A 21,744-nucleotide genomic window follows, 5' to 3' on the forward strand; every position below is an offset into this window, starting at 1 on the left:
GCCTGTACAAGTGCCATCCCAGTGTGTGAGTGACTGCCATTTATTGCTGTATTAAACCTCTTCTTGTATGTTATTTGCTTCTGTGACATTCTCCTCATGTAATGTCACTGGTCCTATTGTGAAGCGCTCTGACACCTTTTGGTAAAGTCCACGCTATATAACAATGCATTAATAAAATAAAAATTGGCTTTGCCAATGCTTGTTGTTTTGAGAATCTGGTTCCCTCCCCATAGCATTACTAGAGGCGCTCATGGCCTCTTCTGCCTCCGGCACTTCAGGGAGCAGAGGCGCCCCATCCACCTACCCACCCACCCACCCGTGGAGCGGATCCCAGCCGCCAGTGCCGCCTCCGCCGGCTCAGGATCCGCTTCCGGTGCCGCCTCCGCCGGCTCAGGATCCGCTTCCGGGGATCTGATGGCGCCGCCTTAGGGCAACATGACACCCTGGACGTTTAAATCTTGGCGCTCGGCATTCTGTACGCCTATTGGCTGCTCGTGAAGTCAATCCTCCTTCAAAGTCCAATGCCGTATCGAGCCGTGTGCGCCTGTCCGCCTCGCGGGTGTGACCGCAGGGGCCAATGAGCGGTCGGTCTGTGGGCGCGTCACTGCTGCCGCCGCTGCGGTTGGTCGGATGCTGTACGAGCCGGGGGCTGTCGGCCACGTCTGGGCTGTGGCGGGGGTGAGGCAGTGACGCATGTCCGGTCACGGGACTGAGGCGCGGGGCCAGTGTACCGGCATCGGAGGCTCGCGATCGTCGCGCGCGGCTGGAGCGGAAGTGACAAACGCCACCCCCGGAAGCCCCCACATGCCCCTGCGGCCCTCACTGCCCCCGCTCCTGGGCGGGGCGCTGTGCCAGTGCGAGCCCCCCCCGGCCCCCTGCGGCGGCGCCCAGTGCGGGGGCCCCGAGCAGGAGCAGCGGCTGCAGCGCCTCTTCCAGCAGCTGGACGTCAACCGCGACGGGGGGCTCTGCGTCACCGACCTGCGCGTCGGGCTGAGGAGGCTGGGGGTGCACCGGACGGAGGGGGAGCTGAGGGTGAGTGAAGGGGGGGGGAGCTGAGGGTGAGTGAAGGGGGGGGGAGCTGAGGGTGAGTGAAGGGGGGGGGGGCTGAGGCTGAGTGAAGGGGGGGGGCTGAGGGTGAGTGAAGGGGGGGGGCTGAGGGTGAGTGAAGGGGGGGGCTGAGGGTGAGTGGGGGGGGGCACCGGACCGAGGGGGAGCTGAGGGTGAGTGGGGGGGAGCTGAGGGTGAGTGGGGGGGAGCTGAGGGTGAGTGAAGGGGGGGGGAACTGAGGGTGAGTGAAGGGGGGGGAGGAGCTGAGGGTGAGTGAAGGGGGGGCTGAGGGTGAGTGAAGGGGGGGCTGAGGGTGAGTGAAGGGGGGGGGGCTGAGGGTGAGTGAAGGGGGGGCTGAGGGTGAGTGAAGGGGGGCACAGAGGGGTGAGCCAGAGGTGGGGCTGAGGGTGAGTGGGGGGGGGGGGAGCTGAGGGTGAGTGGGGGGGGGGAGCTGAGGGTGAGTGGGGGGGGGGGAGCTGAGGGTGAGTGGGGGGGGGAGCTGAGGGTGAGTGGGGGGGGAGCTGAGGGTGAATGGGGGGGCTGAGGGTGAGTGTGGGGGGGGGCTGAGGGGGGTAGGGGGGGCACAGAGGGGAGCTGAGGGTGAGTGGGGGGGGCACCGAGGGTGAATGAAGGGGGGGGCACAGAGGGGAGCGAGAGGGGGGGCACCGGACGGAGGGGGAGCTGAGGGTGAGTGAGGGGGGGGCTGAGGGTGAGTGAGGGGGGGGCTGAGGGTGAGTGAGGGGGGGGCTGGGGGTGAGTGGAGGGGGGGGATGGGGGTGAGTGGAGGGGGGGATGGGGGTGAGTGGACGGGGGGCTGGGGTGAGTGGAGGGGGGGGATGGGGGTGAGTGGAGGGGGGGCTGGGGTGAGTGGAGGGGGGGCTGGGGGTGAGTGGAGGGGGGGCTGGGGGTGAGTGGAGGGGGGGCACTGAGGGTGAGTGAGGGGGGCTGAAGGGGGGAGGGTGAGTGAGGGGGGGCACCGGACCAAAGGGGAGCGGGGGAGTCAGGGGGGCTGAGGGAGCTCCGGGTGAGTCAGTGGGGGACCCGGGCAGGGCGAGGGGGGGCTGAGGGTGAGTGAGGGGGTGGGAGCTGAGGGTGAGTGAGGGGGTGGGAGCTGAGGGTGAGTGAGGGGGGGAGGTGAGAGTAAGTGAGGGGGAGGGAGCTGTGAGTGAGGGGGGGCTGAGGGTGAGTGAGGGGGGCTGAGGGTGAGTGAGGGGGGGCTGAGGGTGAGTGAGGGGGGGCATCAGACGGAGGGGGAGCTGAGGGTGAGTGAGGGAGGGGGGGGAAGCTGAGGGTGAGTGAGGGCACCGAAGGGGAGCTCCGGGTGAGTCAGGGGGTTAGGGAGGGCGGGTGATGGTGAGTGAGGGGGGAGAAGAGGGTGAGATGGGAGGGTGAGTGTGAGGGGGGCTGAGGATGAGTGAGGGGGTGAGTAGAGTGAAAGGGGGAGCTGGAGGGTGAGTGAGTGCTGAGGGTTCTATGAGAAACTTGTCAATCAAAGCTGGTTTCTGCCTCATCTCTGATTAACAAATTATCCGTTCCCCGAATATCTAAACTTGTTTTCAGTGTTTTTTTTTTTTTATCCAGTCATTCAGTGTGGTTTGTTCCTCTGTGTACATTTATGGAGTCCTCGTCACAGTGACTTATATTATTATTAAGTGATGTTTGAGGGGCTGCGCTGGTGAATTGTCTATGAACATACAGACTGCCATAAAGAATGGTTCCCTCTGGAGAAGCTAATGGCCTTTGCTTCCTAGACAATTGTAATGAAGTGGTCTGGAGTGAAATCAGAGTTTGTAAAAGACCAGATGTTTAATAGATACCCATATATATTTTAAAAAAATGCACACGCCCATCCTCTGCATTGTCTGCATTTGTATTTTGTTCCTGTATGTCATTTTTGGTCCTTTTGTGAAGCGCTCTGACACCTTCGGGTAAGGTCCGCGCTATATAAAATTGCATAAATAAATCCAAGCATTGGGCATAAACATTACATGAATACAATGCTCCTTCCGGACGGCACAGCGTTGTTGGATGGTGAAAGATAAGGAACAGTAAACCAAGCAATTGTTGACTTGTCGCATGTGTTTCAGTGATAGGGAGCCTTAGTCCCGAATGACCGTAGAGGTTCGACCCGTACAAGCATTCATTAAAGTAAACACTTATATGTTAACGTTTGACCCCCAAGTATCAAATTGTAACAGAATGTTCATCTGGACCTCTTGGGGAAGAAGGGTCGACACGTGTTGACTTTAATGAAATCAAATTGTAACAGTGTTGTCCTGGTGAAGACTCCTTTACAGTTTGATACTTAGAGGTTGAAACAGTGACGTGTGTTGACTTAAATGAATATTTGCTATGGGTGGAACCTATACAGTCAAAAAATTTGAGCCCTGCCAAAAGCCCTTGTTTGCCTGAGAATTTAACTTGTACATTGCAGCTAATGTACCTTGCATTCATGGATTGTTCGCAGTATCTTAAGCCTCTTGTGACATGTCCTGGGTACAAGTTGATACTTCTTTTCCCTCACTGATTGCTTTCTAGCACTGTGTGGGGCTTTTGTCTGTGGGCTGGGCACAATTGGTGGTGGTGCTGTTTTGTAGATAAGTTTATTTATTTATTTTGAAAGTTTTATATAGCGCGAACAAGATCTTCGCAGATATCAGAGCGCTTTACAGAGGGGGGAGCATGTATACGCAGACACATCAATCAAGTAAAAGGTACATTGAGGTGATAACATAAAACAATCAATAAGTCAATTTCAGAATCGAAATAACAATAAAAGGGTTCGACAAGTAGTACAGATGAGTATCAAGTCTTTGTAGTTTATCTCCAGTAGTGGTTCAAGTGTATTTAGCCATGAGGATCGCTTTTACTTCTTTCTTGAAAAGTATGGTAGAGGTGATGAGCCTGGTTTCAGGGGGGAGCGAGTTCCAAATCCTGGGAGCCATTCCTGAGAAGGAGCGTTTATAGGTTTTTTCCTTGCGGAATCTTTTAGGCTTTAGCAAAAGATTATTTGTACCTCTAGTGTTTCTGGAGCCTCCAGAAATCGTCAGCTTCTGAGCGAGGTATGTAGGTGTGCTCAGGTGGACAGCCTTGTGCGTCAGACAAGCGATTTTCAGGTGTATTCTGGCTTCAAACGGCAGCCAATTCAGGGATTTGAAGTCAGGGGAAATGTGTGAGTGTTTTTTTGATCCAGTGATAAGTCTCGCTGCGGCGTTTAGAGAGGCCCTGATGGGTGCCGTAGTGGCTAGGGGGAGACCGCAGAGGGCGGTGCTGCCGTATTCTATTCGAGGTATGACTAGCGATTGTACCGCAGTTTGGAAGTCTTTGGTTGGAAGGAAAGGTTTAAGTTTCCTAAGGGTGTTGATTTGGTAGTTCGCTCCCTTAGTTGCTTTGTTGATGTGTTCCTGCATGCTGAGATTGGTGTCAAGTGTTATGCCCAAAGATTTCGCTGAGTCCACGATGGTGGGTTGGACATTGAGTGCCGTTAGGTCTTTAAGCCACATTTGTGCGGTAGTGCTCTTCGCGGGTGGTGAGATCAGAAGGAACTCTGTTTTAAGGGCATTGAGTTTCAGATGATTGGCGGCCAACCACGATTGGGTGCTTCTGATCGTTGAGTTCAAGAGCGTGATGTCTTTGGGTGATTGTAGTTTGAGATAGAGTTGAGTGTCGTCAGCATACATGTGGAAGTGTATATTGGATTCTTGCAGCAAGGTGGTGAGAGGTTCCATAACTAGGTTGAACAAAGTTGGGGATAGGGAGGATCCTTGTGGTACGCCTAGCGATACAGGTCTTGGTGCAGACATCAAGTTGTTGCTCTTGAATTTCTGCGACCTGTTATGCAAAAAGGACGTGAACCATTTGAGCACAGTTCCAGATAGGCCCATTCTCGTGTTTAGTAGTTCGATTAAGCTCTCATGTTTGACAGTGTCAAATGCAGAGGAGAGATCAAGGAGGATGAGGAGGCAAGTATCGTTATGATCTAGGATTTGGAGGGCGTCGTCGATTATGTGAGTCATAGCAGTTTCAGTACTGTGATTTGCTCGGAAGCCTGATTGATGAGAGTTGAGGAGATCAAACTGAGAAAGGGGTTCTACTCTATTCCGCTCGTGAATGTTACAAGTGAGAAGTCCCTTTTTAGGATCGTGGGCGTGAATTAATGAGATGTAGGTTGTTTTTAGGTGGCCATTTTTGGTAGTTTGAGTGATTGTGTTGGTCAGTGGTGTGATTTTCGTAGTTCTCTGAGTGTTCCCCTTATTAATCTTTGTTTTGGGGGCATCCCTCCCTGGTCCAGTGTTCTTGATGTACCCCTTGCCAGGGTACATGCCGGCGCACTTTACTTTCAGGGGGTAGAGAAAAGTTTCTATCGCATGCTACAGGCTTCCTGAAGGGAGTCTGTGACCAACCCCTGCGTATGAAAGCTGTGGTGACACAGATCATGTGAATTTCTTGGGTAGAGGCTCTTGAGGTGTAGTTTGACAGCACATCTATCACTAGACCTTATATAGTCAACCGCCTCCTTTGACTTTAACCCTCAACCAAAGCCCCCAAGCACGGCAGCCTCAGCAATCAGTGAAGTCCTTAGCCCTCTTACCCCAAACTCACGGAGTGCCTAGGGAGGGCCTCCCAGCGACACACTCTCTCTTAACTTTTGCACAAATACATGTATGTATAACACACTTGCAGAGCGCTTCTGTCACCCAACAGGCATCCTGGCGCTGAGATCAAACAGATCCTGAAGCACAGTCAATGCACAGACATGCACAAAAGGTTCCTGTATTTTATTTCGATTTACTCAGTTCCCCCACCACTCATGCCCCAAGTCCTCCAGAGGGAAGTGTACACTCGACAACACCTCAACAACATTCTTGCACATCACCAGTAGAAATAATAGCCTCCCCAAAACCACCCCAAAAAATTGACTCCAATGATCAACTATTCGCGGACCTGTCCTTTTTTTTTTTTTAAATCCCCAGAACTCGCCTACTTTAACAGCAAAAACAGTCCCAGTCAGATGCCCCTACAAAATCGAGTATTTGCCATCAATTATTACTTACTTTTCAATCAACAGTTACCGCTTTAAACTATCACTCGGACAAATTGGACACTCAGGTTGACCTGCTGAATACTCTTGCATTGTTCACAGCAGGGATCGACAACAAATTGGACAAACTAAACAATCTAATCATAGGGGCGCAATCATCTTCCAAATTAGTGCAATCGGTCTGCTGCTGCTCGCCCATTATCGACTCGCTATCCTCGCTTCCGGCCTTTTTATCTACCGTCCTAAGCGAGGTCAAGCAATTGAAGGGAGGCAACCGATCTGAAGGCTTTCACCAGTCAAATCAAAAGCCTTCAATTATGGTCCCTGAACTATTTCACCCTCCGCATGGCTCAATGGCTGCGCTGCAGCCGAGCGGGTTGGCGGAACCTTTGGTAACTAAGACTGTACATCGAGAAGTCCCTCATGGTTACAGGGGCCCCTCCACCTTAGCAGTGCTGCCCGCGCCCTTGGCCACAAATATTGACCCAGCAAATGGGAACTCGGATTCTACCAGCACCAATAGGGCGACGGTGCCTGTCAGCCCTGCCACTGCGAGACTATTAATTAACCCACTTGGTTGTTTTTATTACTGTATTTGCTTTTATTTATTAATGTATGTAAATTGATCTAAATAATATGGACCGTATATGTTGAAATTTTTGTGATTAATTGTAACACTTGTGAGTTTTGTATTTTTAAACTTATGCTTATGTATATCCTATCATAAATGAATAATATTTATGTAAATGCTTTTATTGTTAATTTTTCCTGTACACTGCATTAGTCTATATTTGTTGGGCTCACACATTATTTGTGCCATTGTACCCAATATCCTTATGGACCCCACAGTTGCCTAGGAATTGCTATTTTTATAAATAAGCCCTGCCACTGAGGCCATTCCCAATTTTGATACTCTCTGTTCCTCCCCCTCACATTAGCAGGAGGGAGCGCAAACGTCAGCGCAAACAGAGAAATAAATTAAGATTAAATCCAACAATTGTTCCCCCTAAACTATTTCCGCTATTTGTAAACGCTAGCAATAAAAAAGCCCTAAGTGCCCCTCAACTAACACCCAGGGCAGTAACCCCCACTAAAAACACATTTAAGGACGATTTGAACCAGAGTGTCTGTCAACAAACCCTGGGCTGCAGACAGGTCTGTACCATTACATCTGCGGAAGCAGTGGTAAACGAGTCTCAATCCTTTACTGAACTATTAAGGGTCAATCTTAGAGACCTAATTCAACAAACGACTACAGCCATGACAACACAACCTCAACTCGCACCCATTTCTAGTTCATCTCGGCAGGTCGACCCAACTACTTGTCCCAGTTTTGTAAAAGTATTCCATAACAACAAACCAATCCAGGCTAACCCAATCATTGGGCCTAGCTCTGTAAAAGAAATCCATAACAACAAACCAACTCTCTCTTCAAACACTCAGACACCGAGCAGAGTCCCACTAAATCCTCTCCAGACTCGACTGGGCCCAGACGCAGGGTGTTTAACCAAAAGAATTCCTCACCCCAATACAAGCCCCAGCAGAAAGGGTGTTAAATGTAATACACAGGGTGCTAAAATACTCTTTGCCCTGGAATTCATCTCAAAGGGTCGGCACGACACCCTCAATAGGTCAAATATAATAAAACTAGCGAATGGAGTCCCGGGCTTTGAGGCCTTTACATCGGAAGACATCGAGTCTACTGAATTCCTCCCACCAAGAGGCACACAACCCTTTGAGGTAACCCTGGTGTCACTTAAATCAGCAATCTGGGGGCGAGCACTCATTGAACACAGGGCTACCTTTCGGGCATGGGGCATTAAAATCTACTCTTACAACCCCCCAGGTTATCCTTCATTGCTACTAAACCATCAGGATACCCTGAAAAAAGTCAAAACCACTGAATTAGGCCATACTCCATTTTAAAAAACGCCCAAGGTATAACAGAGGAGACCCCAATTCCCTTGAATATAAACTCTAATATGGACAAAATGCAAGATTGGGTGTGGCTCCCCGCAGCTCTGTCTTGCAATAAAATGGCCTGACCTCGAAGTCCTTCCTCTAAACTCAAATCGCAAGGCCTCGGTCCAACCGACACCTCAAGCTCTCATGCGTAAAGGCCCCAATCCCGGACCGAGATTCTTTATTTACCTTGTGCTCATGGAACATCAGTGGTCTCCATAACAAAAACACTAACTTGGAGACACACTCCTTTATATTTGGGCACACTGCAATAGCACTTCAAGAAACATGGGCCGCCCAAAACACCCCAGTGACCGGTTTCATTGAATTTTGAAAACCAGCAATTAGAGTTCGTCACTACGGCCACCCTAAAGGGGGCCTGTCGATCTATGTTACCAACAATCTAAAAGGCCAAATTGTGCCTTTAAACCTCGACGAAGACTGGCTACTGGGTGTCAAAATGAACTCGTGGAACAAACAACGTCCACTTCTGTTGCTTAACATTTACATCAATCCCAGTACCCGCACAAAAAAGATCCATCTAACTCGTCTAATGAAAATTGTGCAGGGCCTTGCTGTCGATCAACCCCACACGGACTGCATAATCACAGGGGACTTCAATACCAACCTCTTCCAAGGTAACACAGAAGATTGAGAAGGGCTAACCCCATTCGCATTTGCAGATGTAGAGGAACAGTCCAAACCACCAAACCAAGTCTACTGTGGTCTGGGAGAACTGTGTGTTGCAACTCCACAGCGCAGGATTTCTGGTAATGAATGTAAGATCCACAAACAACACTCCGCCAAATTGGTCCTGGGCGGATGGCCGCAAGCATTCCTATTTAGACTACACCATCTGCAACTCGGCTCTGCTGAACCATCTGGGCAATTTTAGTATTCACCCGCGAACCGAAAGCGACCACCGTCCTCAGTCCGTAACCCTTAAAATAAAGCCAGAGTTCCACAAACCCGCTCCAGAAACATTCAAAGGAACGTATAGTGACAATTTGAAACGCCTAAGATGGAGTGATGACAAATACCCTCTGTTACGGAGGCAAGCCTGGCTTTCATTTCAGACTGCTCCGACCCGACGTTTTCTCCAGCTGCTGCATGGTCGACGCTTTGCGCACAACTGACATTTATTTTCCCAACCAAACACTCTCAAATGGACTTTGCCAGTCGCCAGCACGCAATCTCACGAGAGACAAGGGCACTGAAGACATCTAGAAACAGCGCCTTGCGGTCTCTAATGAAATATCCGGGAGCTAATGAGCACCTTGAGGCGTATAAATCGGCTCAAAAATCATTTAGGCAGGCAATACAAAAAGAAAAAACTCCAACAAAATGAATTCTGGTGCAAACAAATAAAACAAATATGGGAAAGTAAAAATCGCAATGGAAGAAAATTCTGGGCCTTAATCAATCGGCAAAACTCCAGCAAGTCCAGCTCTGGGTCAGCTAACATTCAAGAAGCCAGTTGGGTCACTTTTCTGGTAGAGCATTTTAAGTACCCAGAAGGAACAGCGCCTACAGATGCACGTGTTCCCAGGTCGACGCAAATAAGCCAGAGCAAGTGCCGGAGTAGGTCTATTGGTCGCTTGGAACCATGCACTGGCGATCTGCAGACCACTCAATAAAGAGTTACTAAAGTACTGTTAAAAGCAAGATCAGGCGGGACCTGAGAGATGGGTGGCTTGTATGGCTCTCGGGCACCTGCTGAGAGATGGGTGGAGACCTGCACTGCTTCTATCGGGCTTAGTGAAAGACAAGAGAGTAGTAAGGGATTGGCTGGCGAAGTGACCCTATAGGACGTCATAAGTGGGTGTGTAATACTGCTTCATAAACATTGTGAGACCGTGAGTTTAGCAGCATTATTGAATTGGGGTGAGGTGTAGTGTTGAGAGGACGGCTGCCCGCGGAGAGTGGCGGGTAGGGCGGGGGCCTGCGGAGAGTGGCTGGTAGTGCGGCGGCCTGCAGAGAGTGGCTGGTAGTGCGCCTGCCTGCGGAGAGTGGCGGGTAGGGCGCCTGCCTGCGGAGAGTGGCGGGTAGGGCGTCTGCCTGCGGAGAGTGGCGGGTAGGGCGCCTGCCTGCGGAGAGTGGCGGGTAGGGCGCCGGCCTGCGGAGAGTGGCGGGTAGGGCGATTGGCGGGTGGGTTGGCTGCCTGCGGAGAGTGGCGGGTGAGTTGGCTGCCTGCGGAGAGTGGCGGGTAGGGCGGCGGCTTGTACTCTTTCCGTCTGCTCGATGCAGAAGGTTGTCGTGGATTTAGTTGCAACGATTGGGTATATTCCATGTCCTAAAGAGGATTCCCCAGTTTCTTTCTTGCTGATTGGGGAGTGGTTATTCATACTGCTCTGGGTGGTGGCTTGTTTTTGGTATATCCAGATAGGGGTAAAACTGGCAAGAGCGGTGGCTCGTTTTTGGTAGAATCCGGTGGGGAAAAGGATAGGCAGGGTTGTTTCTTGTCCCTGGTATATTCGAGTGGGTGAAGGCCGGGCATGGTGGTGTCTGATTCTTCATATATTCTTGCTTGGAAGGCTGGCTAGGTTGGTTTCTTGTCTCTAGTAGATTCAGATGTGGAAAGGCCAGCCCTGGTGGCCTCTTGTCCCTGATAGATTTAGGTGGGAAATGGCTGGCCAGGCAGGTCTCCTGTGCCCGGTAGATACAGGTGGGGCTAGACTCGCCAGAGCGATTGTTTTCAGATGTAGCATATTGTGTTTGTCAGACCAAATGTTGAGGGAACCCGGAACACATAGGTTGGAGCATAGTGGTAATAGATTTGAATTGTGTCTAGAAGTGTGTCTGAGAATGTTGCATTGCTAGGTGAAGGTCTGTAAAGGAGCAGGAAGTTACAGTAAGAAGATGGTGTAGAGTTGCATCTCGTCAAAGGGCCTCACAACCTTGTATGGAGACATCGTCCGCTTTAGTGATATTTAATGTTTGCCTGAACTCAAGGCCACCTTCTCTTTTGCCCATGCGATTTTGCTCGATAGTTTGATGGCCTAGATGAACGGCTTCACGCAGGACTGGAGCCATATCCTCTCCCATCCATGATTCAGTTATGAAAAATATGTCAGGTTTGTGTCAGGCTGACTAGAGTGGGGTCTTGAGGAAGCTTTGGTGGTTAACGGCCGGCCTTAAGTGTCTTGTCTTGGGCACACTTGGGTGGGTAGAGGCCGAGTGGTATGGTGTCTTCAACCTTTGACCCTCTTGTGTTCCTTGCCCACAGTCCCGGCCTTTGACCCTCTTGTGTTCCCTGCCCTCTGCCCCAGCCTTTGCCCCTCACGGTTGCCCTCTGCCCCAGCCTTTGCCCCTCACGGCTGCCCTCTGCCCCCTCACGGCTTCCCTCTGCCCCAGCCTTTGCCCCTCACGGCTGCCCTCTGCCCCAGCCTTTGCCCCTCACGGTTGCCCTCTGTCCCCTCACGGCTGCCCTCTGTCCCAGCCTTTGCCCCTCACGGTTGCCCTCTGTCCCAGCCTTTGCCCCTCACGGTTGCCCTCTGCCCCGCCCTTTGCCCCTCACGGCTGCCCTCTGCCCCCACACGGCTGCCCTCTGCCCCAGCCTTTGCCCGTCTCTGTTGCCCTCTGCCCCAGTGCTCACTGTTGCCCCCTCCAGGCGCCTCTGGCCGCGCTCCTCAGGAACGGGTTTGGCGTGTCTGCCTGGTGAGCACCTGGGCAGGGTGGCACAGGTTACCATGGAAGAGGTGATGCCCCTGGCACGTTCTTCCTGCGGTACACTTTGTCCTAGGACATACCTGGCACCGGTGGGGCCTGCGAGGGGCGGCGTCTGCTGCAGATCACACCGCTCGCCTGCGCCAGCGCCTCAGACCCGAGGGCTGCCTCCAGGCGCTCTCGAGAGGGAAAAGGGGGGGGGGGGGGTGTTCAGATCTGTGTTCTGGGGAGGCTCTGGGAGAGGCTCTGGGGTACTGGGCTAGGATCTGTGGTATTGGGGGGAGGATCAAGGGTACTGGGATAGGTAGGATCTGGGGTCCAGAGGCGGGGGGGGGGGTTCGGGGGGGCGGAGGTAGATTGTGCCCAGTGCCGCTCTATCCTCGGCCTCTGGCTCCAGGGAGGGACGATGAACCCACCGCCCTCGGCTGAGCTCATTCTTGGCGGCGGCTCCGGAGCTGCACGTAGCGGCCTTGGCAGCCACTCCCAGGGCCTCCGGGGCCTTCGTTAGAGGCCTCTTGGTTCCTGGGACTGGCAGGAGTCGAGCTCCTTGGCACAGCCTGGACATTGGCGCGCCTCTGTCCATCCTGGATTGGACAACCTTTACAGGCGGGGTCTGGTCAGTGTGGGAGGGCTCACACCCCCTCAAACTTCCCCTGGTGGCACCTAAGCAAAGGGGGGGGGCCTCACACACCCTCAAACTTCCCCTGGTGGCACCTAAGCAAAGGGGGGCCCCTCACACCCCCTCAAACTCCCCCTGGTGGCACCTAAGCAAGGGGGGGGCCTCACACCCCCTCAAACTCCCCCTGGTGGCACCTAAGCAAAGGGGGGGGGCAACTCCCCCTGGTGGCACCTAAGCAAAGGGGGGGCCCTCACACCCCCTCAAACTCCCCCTGGTGGCACCTAAGCAAAGGGGGGGGCAACTCCCCCTGGTGGCACCTAAGCAAAGGGGGGGGGGGCCCTCACACCCCCTCAAACTCCCCCTGGTGGCACCTAAGCAAAGGGGTGGGGCTCACACCCCCTCAAACTCCCCCTGGTGGCACCTGGCCGGCAGTGGGGGGCAGCGGGTTTGGTTCTCCCGGTGGGGGGCAGCGGGTTTGGTTCTCCCGGTGGGGGGCAGCGGGTTTGGTTCTCCCGGTGGGGGGCAGCGGGTTTGGTTCTCCCGGTGGGGGGGGGGCAGCGGGTTTGGTTCTCCCGGTGGGGGGGGGGGGGCAGCGGGTTTGGTTCTCCCCGTGGGGGGGGCAGCGGGTTTGGTTCTCCCCGTGGGGGGGCAGCGGGTTTGGTTCTCCCCGTGGGGGGGCAGCGGGTTTGGTTCTCCCCGTGGGGGGAGCGGGTTGTTTTCCCTCCCTGTTGGTGGCAGTGGGTCTGTCCTGTCTGTGGGTAGGAGTGGAATTATCCTGTCTGTGGGTAGGAGTGGAATTATCCTGTCTGTGGGTAGGAGTGGAATTATCCTGTCTGTGGGTAGGAGTGGATTTGTCCTGTCTGTGGGTGGCAGTGGATTTGTCCTGTCTGTGGGTGGCAGTGGATTTGTCCTGTCTGTGGGTGGCAGTGGATTTGTCCTGTCTGTGGGTGGCAGTGGATTTGTCCTGTCTGTGGGTGGCAGTGGATTTGTCCTGTCGGTGGCAGTGATTTGTCCTGTCGGTGGGTGGCAGTGGGTCTGTCCAGTCTGTGGGTGGCAGTGGGTCTGTCCAGTCTGTGGGTGGCAGTGGGTCTGTCCAGTCTGTGGGTGGCAGTGGGTCTGTCCAGTCTGTGGGTGGCAGTGGGTCTGTCCTGTCTGTGGGTGGCAGTGGGTCTGTCCTGTCTGTGGGTGGCAGTGGGTCTGTCCTGTCTGTGGGTGGCAGTGGGTCTGTCCTGTCAGTGGCTGGCAGTGGGTTTCTCCCCTCCGCTGGTGGCACTGGGGTGGTTCTGCCGAGGGCACTGACTCCGAGCTTCTGATGGAGTGGGCACCGGCGCTCTCTCCAGCCGTGCTGTGATTGGCCGGCCTCTGCTGCAGTGGGATGCAGATGCGAGGGATGCTCTGGCGATGAGGGAACCCTGGACTGGCCGCCCGAAAGCATCACTGGGGGCAGCACATGAGACCCCCCTGACAGCAGACAGGGACTCTCCTCCTGCGGGGGTGGCACATGTGACCCACCCCCCTACACTGAAGGGGGTGGCTCTCCTCCTGCTGGGGGGGGCGGGGGGGGGGACTCGCATTACAGAGTCATCCTGAGGAGACGTGCTTATACCGGAGGCCCGAAACGGGCCACCACAGGAGGTGCTCCTGCGCCGTACTCTCCTGCACTTGAGGCGCTGAACGCGCTGTACTCCTGCGCTGTACTCTTCTGCGCTGTACTTCTGTGCTGTATGCCCTGTACTTCTGCGCTGTACTCTCCTGCGCTGTATGCCCTGTACTTCTGCGCTGTATGCCCTGTACTTCTGCGCTGTACTCTCCTGCGCTGTATGCCCTGTGCTGTATGCCCTGTACTTTTGTGCAGTACTCTCCTGCGCTGTAGGTGCTGTACTCTCCTGCGCTGTACTCTCCAGCGCTGTAGGTGCTGTACTCTCCTGCGCTGTAGGCGGAAGGGAACCCCTCGTTTACAGGAAGCAGCACGAGAAAGGCGCTGGTTGTTGGCACCTGTAAGGGGGTCGCAGTGCTGGACCAGGGCATGTTGCAGCTTCTTTGGAATTTTCTGTTCACACCTTCAGCGCAGGGCTCCTTCAGAGGGGCCGAAGCCCAAGAAGAGAATGGGGCAGGCGAACCCCAAAACCGAGAGCCTGGAGCAGAGTATTCTGGAGCCAGATACACAAATGCCCAGGGTGCACCAGACCCCGGATCGAAGACTCTGCGCCCCCAGGATGCGCTAGACTGCGGCTCTGGGACTCTGCACCCCCAGGGTGCACCAGACCCCGGATCGAAGACTCTGCGCCCCCAGGATGCGCTAGACTGCGGCTCTGGGACTCTGCACCCCCAGGGTTCGCCAGAGCCCGGATCTGAGACTCTGATGGTGCCGGACCCCACAGGCGAAAGAGCCACTCTTCTATTGGTGCTTGAACCGGACCAGCGTCGTGTGCAGGTAATGGGGTCGGGGTGGGAGCCCTCCTCGGTACTCTTGGCGCCAGGAGACTCTAGGACGTGCGTTGTACGCGCTGTAGGCTTCTGTTCCCTCCGGCACTGGTGCATGTTCATCTGATGGTGGCGGGAGGGGCTCCTACTGTGGCTTTGGAGTTGGGCTCGAGTTGCAACTTAGTGTTTCCCGATGCAAGTCCCAAGTCTGGGGCAATGACCTAAAGTCGACCATATTTGCAATAGTGACTTTTTACAGACCGACAAGCGTTCAGCAGGTGGGGTCTGTACCCTCGCCCCAAGCCCTGCTTACTGCGCTATCCACTGCCCTTTGAGGGACCATGCAGCTGCTGGTGGTTCTGGCTCCATGTGCCGGGTGCTTCTGTTGTATCCGGCACTGTTGGTGGTCCTGGGTAGACTCTGGCTTCCTGTGCCGGGTGCTTCTGTTGTATCCGGCCCTGCTGGTGGTCTTGGGTAGACTCTGGCTCCCTTTTTCCCGGGTGCTTCTGTTGTACCCAGCACTGCTGGTGGTCCTGGGTGGGCTCTGGCTTCCTGTGGATTGGTGCTTCAGTTGTATACGGCACTTTTGGGGGTCCAGGGTGGACTCTAGCTTCCTGTGGATTAGTGCTCAAGTTGTACCCGGCACTGCTAGGGGTCCGGGGTGGACTCTGGCTCCCTGTGGATTGGTGCTTCTGTTTTACCCGGCCCTGCTGGTGGTCCTAGGTGGTCTCTGGCTTCCTGTGGATTGGTGCTCCAGTTGTACCTGGCACTGCTGGTGGTCCTGAGTGGACTCTGGCTTCCTGTGGATTGGTGCTCCAGTTGTATCCGGCACTTGTGGGGGTCCGGGGTGGAGTCTGGCTTCCTGTGGATTGGTGCTCCAGTTGTACCTGGCACTGCTGGTGGTCCTGGGTGGACTCTAGCTTCCTGTGGATTAGTGCTCCAGTTGTACCCGGCACTGCTGGTGGTCCTGGGTGGACTCTGGCTTCCTGTGCCGGGTGCTTCTGTTGTATCCGGCACTGCTAGTGGTCCTGAGTGGACTCTGGCTCCCTGTGCCGGGTGCTTCTGTTGTACCAGGCCCTGCTGGTGGTCCTGGGTGGACTCTGGCTCCCTGTGCCGGGTGCTTCTGTTGTACCAGGCCCTGCTGGTGGTCCTGGGTGGACTCTGGCTCCCTGTGGATTGGTGCTCCAGTTGTATCCGGCACTGCTGGTGGTCCTGGGTGGACTGTGGCTCCCTGTGGCGGGGTGCCTTTGTTGTACCCAGCACTGTTGGTGGTCCTAAGTGGAATCTGGCTCCCTGTGCCGGATGCTTCTGTTTTACCCGGCCCTGCTGGTGGTCCTAGGTGGTCTCTGGCTTCCTGTGGATTGGTGCTCCAGTTGTACCTGCCACTGCTGGTGGTCCTGAGTGGACTCTGGCTTCCTGTGGATTGGTGCTCCAGTTGTATCCGGCACTTTTGGGGGTCCGGGGTGGAGTCTGGCTTCCTGTGGATTCGTGCTCCAGTTGTACCTGGCACTGCTGGTGGTCCTGGGTGGACTCTAGCTTCCTGTGGATTAGTGCTCCAGTTGTACCCGGCACTGCTAGGGGTCCGGGGTGGACTCTGGCTTCCTGTGCCGGGTGCTTCTGTTGTACCTGGCACTGCTGGTGGTTCTGGGTGGACTTTGGCTTCCTGTGCCGGGCTGCTTCTGTTGTACCTGGCCCTGCTGGTGGTCCTGGGTGGACTCTATCTTCCTGTGGATTGGGGCTTCTGTTTTACCCGGCACTGTTGGTGGTCCTGGGTGGACTCTATGTTCCTGTGGATTGGGGCTTCTGTTTTACCCGGCACTGTTGGTGGTCCTAAGTGGACTCTGGCTCCCTGTGGCGGGGTGCTTCTGTTGTATCCGGCACTGCTGGTGCTCCTGGGTGGACTCTGGCTTCCTGTGCCGGGTGCTTATGTTGTATCTGGCACTGCTGGGGGTCCGGGGTGGACTCTGGCTCCATGTGATTTGGTGCTCCAGTTGTACCCGGCACTGCTGGTGGTCCTGGATGGACTCTGGCTCCCTGTGCCGGGTGCTTCTGTTGTATCCGGCGCTAATGGTGGTCCTGGGTGGACTCTGGCTCCCTGTGCCGGGTGCTTCTGTTGTATCCGGCACTGCTGGTGGTCCTTGGTAGACTCTGGCTTCCTGTGGATTGGCGCTCCAGTTGTACCCGGGACTGCTGGTTGTCCTGGGTGGAATCTGGCTCCCTGTGGCGGGGTGCCTTTGTTGTACCCAGCACTGTTGGTGGTCCTAAGTGGAATATGGCTCCCTGTGCCGTGTGCTTCTGTTGTACCCGGCCCTGCTGGTGGTCCTGGGTGGACTCTGGCTCCTTGTTGATTGGTGCTCCAGTTGTATCCGGCACTTTTGGGGGTCTGGGGTGGACTCTAGCTTCCTGTGGATTAGTGCTCCAGTTGTATCCGGCACTTTTGGGGGTCCGGGGTGGACTCTAGCTTCCTGTGCCGGGTGCTTCTGATGTACCCGGCACTGGTGGTTCTGGGTGGACTCTGGCTTCCTGTGCCGGGCTGCTTCTGTTGTACCTGGCCCTGCTGGGGGTCCTGGGTGGACTCTGGCTCCCTGTGGCTTGGTGCTCCAGTTGTACCAGGCACTGCTGGTGGTCCTGGGTGGACTCTGGCTCCCTGTGGCGGGGTGCCTTTGTTGTACACAGCACTGTTGGTAGTCCTGGGTGGACTCTGGCTCCCTGTGGCGGGGTGCTTCTGTTGTACCCGGCACTGCTGGTGGTCCTGGGTGGACTCTGGCTCCCTGTGGCGGGGTGCTTCTGTTGTACCCGGCCCTGCTGGTGGTCCTGGGTGGACTCTGGCTCCCTGTGGCGGGGTGCTTCTGTTGTACCCGGCCCTGCTGGTGGTCCTGGGTGGACTCTGGCTCCCTGTGGCGGGGTGCTTCTGTTGTACCCGGCACTGATGGGGGTCCCGGGTGGACTCTGGCTGGGTGCTTCTGTTGTATCCGGCACTGCTGGTTGTCCTGGGTGGGCTTTGGCTCCCTGTGCCGGGTGCTTCTGTTGTACCCGGCACTGCTGGTGGTCCTCTGGTAGACTCTGGCTCCAGTACCTGCACCCCCTTCCCCGGTAACCCGGCTCTAAAGGCTGGAGCTCGTGCTCCCACTGCCCTATGATTTCCGGAGAGTTTATGTTAGCGCTTGTCGTGTGACTGATGCCCCCCCTCCCCCTGGCACTGGCTCTGATGTCACGAGATGGAAGGCCTTGGGCTTCTGATGAAAGGGGCAATGAGCCCACATTACTCGTGTCAGGTTATCACTGTGAGGGCCACGCAATCTGTTTGAGATGTTACTTGCCTCTTATCAGCACCTGATGACCTTGCATCGGTACATGACCATTCCCTATGTGTCCACTCTTCTGTCCTCGTGACTACACCGCAGACCAGCCCATCCAGCAGGACTGTCTCACAGTGGGGTGGCACCGGTGGCACTGGTCCCAGTGCCAGCTCCGGGTGCCAGCTCCCTCCAGCTGCTGCGTGCCGCTAACCTCCAGTTGTGTAGCTTTTCATTCCAGTTCCGTCACTTCTGTTGTAGGTTGGTTGAGGTCTCTGGGGGGAGGGGCGGAGGGAGATGGTCCATTGGCTCTCTGATGCTCTGTTTCAGCTTCAGTGAGAGGTGCTAGGCTGTTTGGTGGTCAGAGGGGGCCGTGATGAAGTGGACGATGGCATGTGCTTTCTAGGTGAGTTTGTGACGTGGCTGAAATGGACTGTTGCTGGCCCTGAAGATGGGTTTGAGTATACCCTGCGATGTGTGTTGAGTAGGTCACTAGTTTGGTGAGGCCGAGGGCGTTCATGCTTTGGAGGAGGTTGTCGGTGTTGGCGTCGTCAAGGTGGAAATTGAGGTCTCCGAAGTGAATGTAGTGCTTGTAGTCGATGGCGAGCGGTGCAATGAAATTGGAGATGGCGTCGTAGAAGCTGGGGCACGGTCCTGGAGGAGAGTGTACCTCAGTGTGGAGTTGGAAGTGTCCATCTCTTCAACATCGTCTGAGTTCGCCAACCTCTCAGCCTCTGAAATCATCATCGCCCCCTCCCAGGAACACTGACACCCTGGTGGACTACTTCTGACAAGATCTCCAAATTTCATTGCCCAGCCCACCGCCGCTGGCATCCGTCTCATCGCTCCCACAGAGACCAGCGATATCCACCTGGGGCAAGATCACCACTAAAAACACCCCCGCCATCATGATCTCCGGCCACTCGGAGCACGAACGGTCTCCTGCCCCCGCCACATCTCCAACCTTGGGAGCACGACAATCCGCAACACACTCACCACCTTCAACGCATCGTTTGCCAATGAATGGAACACGCTGATGTCAAACCGCTCCTCAAGAAACCGTCCGCGACCCCCAGCGAACTCGAAACTTCCGGCCCATCTCCCTCCTCCCCGTTCCTGTCCAAGTCCCCTAAAAAACCATGAACCGCCAACTGGCGGAATACCTGGAGAGCGACGACGCTCTCTACATCGCAGTCTGGATTCCACACCAACCACCGCTCCTAAACCTTCCTCATCACTGCCGTAGACTTCATCGTAGCCTCCTCAACCGAGGAGAAGCTGCAGCTATGAACCTCCTCGAACTCAGCAGCATTTGACACCATCTCCCACCGCACCCTTCTCCAGAGACCCCCCCCAGCACCCTGGAATCCAAGGAGATCCCCTCTGAGGGATCGCCTCCCTACAACTCTGAACACAAAAGCAACATCTGCGGTGGCTTATGCCTCATCCTCACCCTGTTCAACACAAGCACGACCCTCTTGGGTGACATCCATTGGCGGCTGGCATGTAAGGAGGGTGTTTGGGACAAAAATGAGTAAGAAATAAGTGAAAAAATCAATAATTCCACCTATCTTCCTGTCGCGCCTTCTTCCTCGCTCGGGTCTTCTCCAGGCAGGCTCCAGCGGGCCCCAGGAAACTACACTAACCAGTCCTGGTGCTGCTCTCAAGCAACATGAAAGAAGCTCCAGGATTGGAGGAGCGGCCTCCTTCGATGCTTTCGAGGACACTGGAGCCCTTGGCTCTCTTTAATCCAGCGGCTTCAGAGTCCAAAAAACATGCACATTCAAACTTAAAGTGCCCTGCCCGTCAGAAAGGCCCCCTGAAGTACAGCTCAGGCGGGATTTTAAATAAATTGTTAATAAATGACATTTTATTACCAGTTTCTTTTCCATCTCTGGGCCATCAGTTGGGTGCACGCCCCCCTCGTGTGCGAGCGCAGATGGGTACGTGCCCCCCCAGTGTGCGGGCACAGGGGGTTTGCGGGCACAGGGGGAGTCGCCCTCCCCCAGTGTGTGGACTAGGGTTGGTACCATGGTTGGGGTCACGGAGAAGACTATGGTCACGGTTGGGGTCAAGGATAGGCCTCAGCTAAGGGTTAGTCTCGAGGACAGGACAAGGGCTGGGGTCACTCTTAGGACGAAGAGGCCTGGTCGTTCTTCAAACAAATGTGAAACAGTCGTGTAGGAAGGTACATCCTGACTATGGTTGCCCCCAACTTTTTGCCCTGTGTTTTAGCTGGTTTTGGACATAGTCGACCTGGGACCCTGCCAATCAGGACCCCAGGCCTACTGCTCTCTCTTTAAAATGGATTCCATGTACCCTAGGTACATTTCCAATTGGTACTGGGCCACCTTATCAGACCCTGTAACTCAGGGCATAGGTTACCCAGGGCTGCCAGGGGCTGCAGCATGTATTATGCCACCCCTGGCTGGCCTCCTAAATCTGACACAACTGGCTGCATGACAGCTGGGGCAAAGTCGTGTAATCACCCTTTGCTGTAGGTGTAGTATCCCTATACCTAACCCTAAAATGGACACACAGATTCCTATCAGTCACTCTTATGGCAGGCCTTGACAATCCTGAAGGCAGAGTGCTTGGAATCGTGTGAGATGGTGCTCTGGCATGAGCTGAGCCTGTCTGCAGCTTGCGGAATCAAGTCCTAATAGCTGTTCCGTGATATCGCATACCATATACTCTTAAGTGCATTATAATCCTCGCGGTTAAATGCTATCTTTGGTATTGCTTTATCAAAACATGTCGAGTAAGGTGTCATACGAATTGGAATACTAACCCCTCGCCAATTCTGGCGACGGGGTTAGCATTCCACCCTTCTAGAGGGACACGACATGTATGTAACTGTGAACCCCGGTTAAAGTTAACTGAAGCCTCAGCTCCACAAAATGGATGCTGCCACCACAGACACGAGTCTGACCCCCTGCAGCTGGGAGTCCTTCCAGCGAGGGGAGCCTGGACAAAGGGTTTCCTGTCAGGGGCGGTGCTAGCACCGTCCCAGACATGGTTTTGTGTATCCTGGGTAGGCAGGGCTTTACAGGAAGGTGACTGCTGAGTGGCACCCCGGTGCTCACTACGCATAGGCCGGTCTGAACCAGTTCCAGGGGCACACCAGCCCCTGGCCTGGGGAAGTCCGGCATGGCTGAGGGGTGTAACCACCCCCCACCTAGTCCCACCCATAGGCAGGACCTAGTCACCGGGTCAGCCCCCTTTTTTAGTATAAAGATGGGAGCGGGCCCCCTGTTAAAATTAGATCATCTTTGGAATCAAGATACCACTTTCTTCGAAAGGACTTCACGATTTCTTCTTCAAGATTCTCCCTTGTGGCTAAGGAGTAGTCACCCTGCATCCGCAGGCACCATCCTAAAGAACACTGCGGTCTGCTGCAAGTCCTTCATCACGAATCCGACGACCCAGCTCGACGAGACCCGGCTTCCCTGGCACCTCTGACCTCTACTCACCTCTACAGCCAAGCTGAGAACCGTGAGTGCGACGAGACCTCAAGGGACCGACGATCGCCAAGACTGCACGACATCTTTACTGCAAGCCCACCGTGTCCTCCACTGGTGAGTGCTTTGGGGTCCGAGAAGCCCCGACCCTGCGCAGCTCCAGCACCCAAGATCAGCCCCCCTGCATCTCCACGATCGGCGTGGGGCCCTTCTGCTGTTTGCTGTGCA

General features: G+C 55.0%; 1 protein-coding gene across 2 annotated transcripts in view; it reads left to right on the plus strand.

Moving 5' to 3' along the window:
- Positions 1-677: 677 nt before the first annotated feature.
- SLC25A25 (solute carrier family 25 member 25) overlaps positions 678-21,744 on the plus strand; it is an 82,005-nt gene continuing 60,938 nt past the window's right edge. Inside the window, exon 1 of one of the 2 annotated variants that reach the window (XM_086924955.1) lies at positions 678-1,032. In XM_086924955.1, coding sequence (XP_086781081.1) covers positions 694-1,032 — 339 coding nt within the window. In that variant the 5' untranslated portion in view covers positions 678-693. The remainder of the gene's footprint in view (positions 1,033-21,744) is intronic. The other variant, XM_086924954.1, reaches the window with a different exon arrangement.

This window comes from Lissotriton vulgaris, chromosome 5 (genome assembly GCF_964263255.1).
Source record: "Lissotriton vulgaris chromosome 5, aLisVul1.2, whole genome shotgun sequence".
Taxonomy (NCBI): domain Eukaryota; kingdom Metazoa; phylum Chordata; class Amphibia; order Caudata; family Salamandridae; genus Lissotriton; species Lissotriton vulgaris.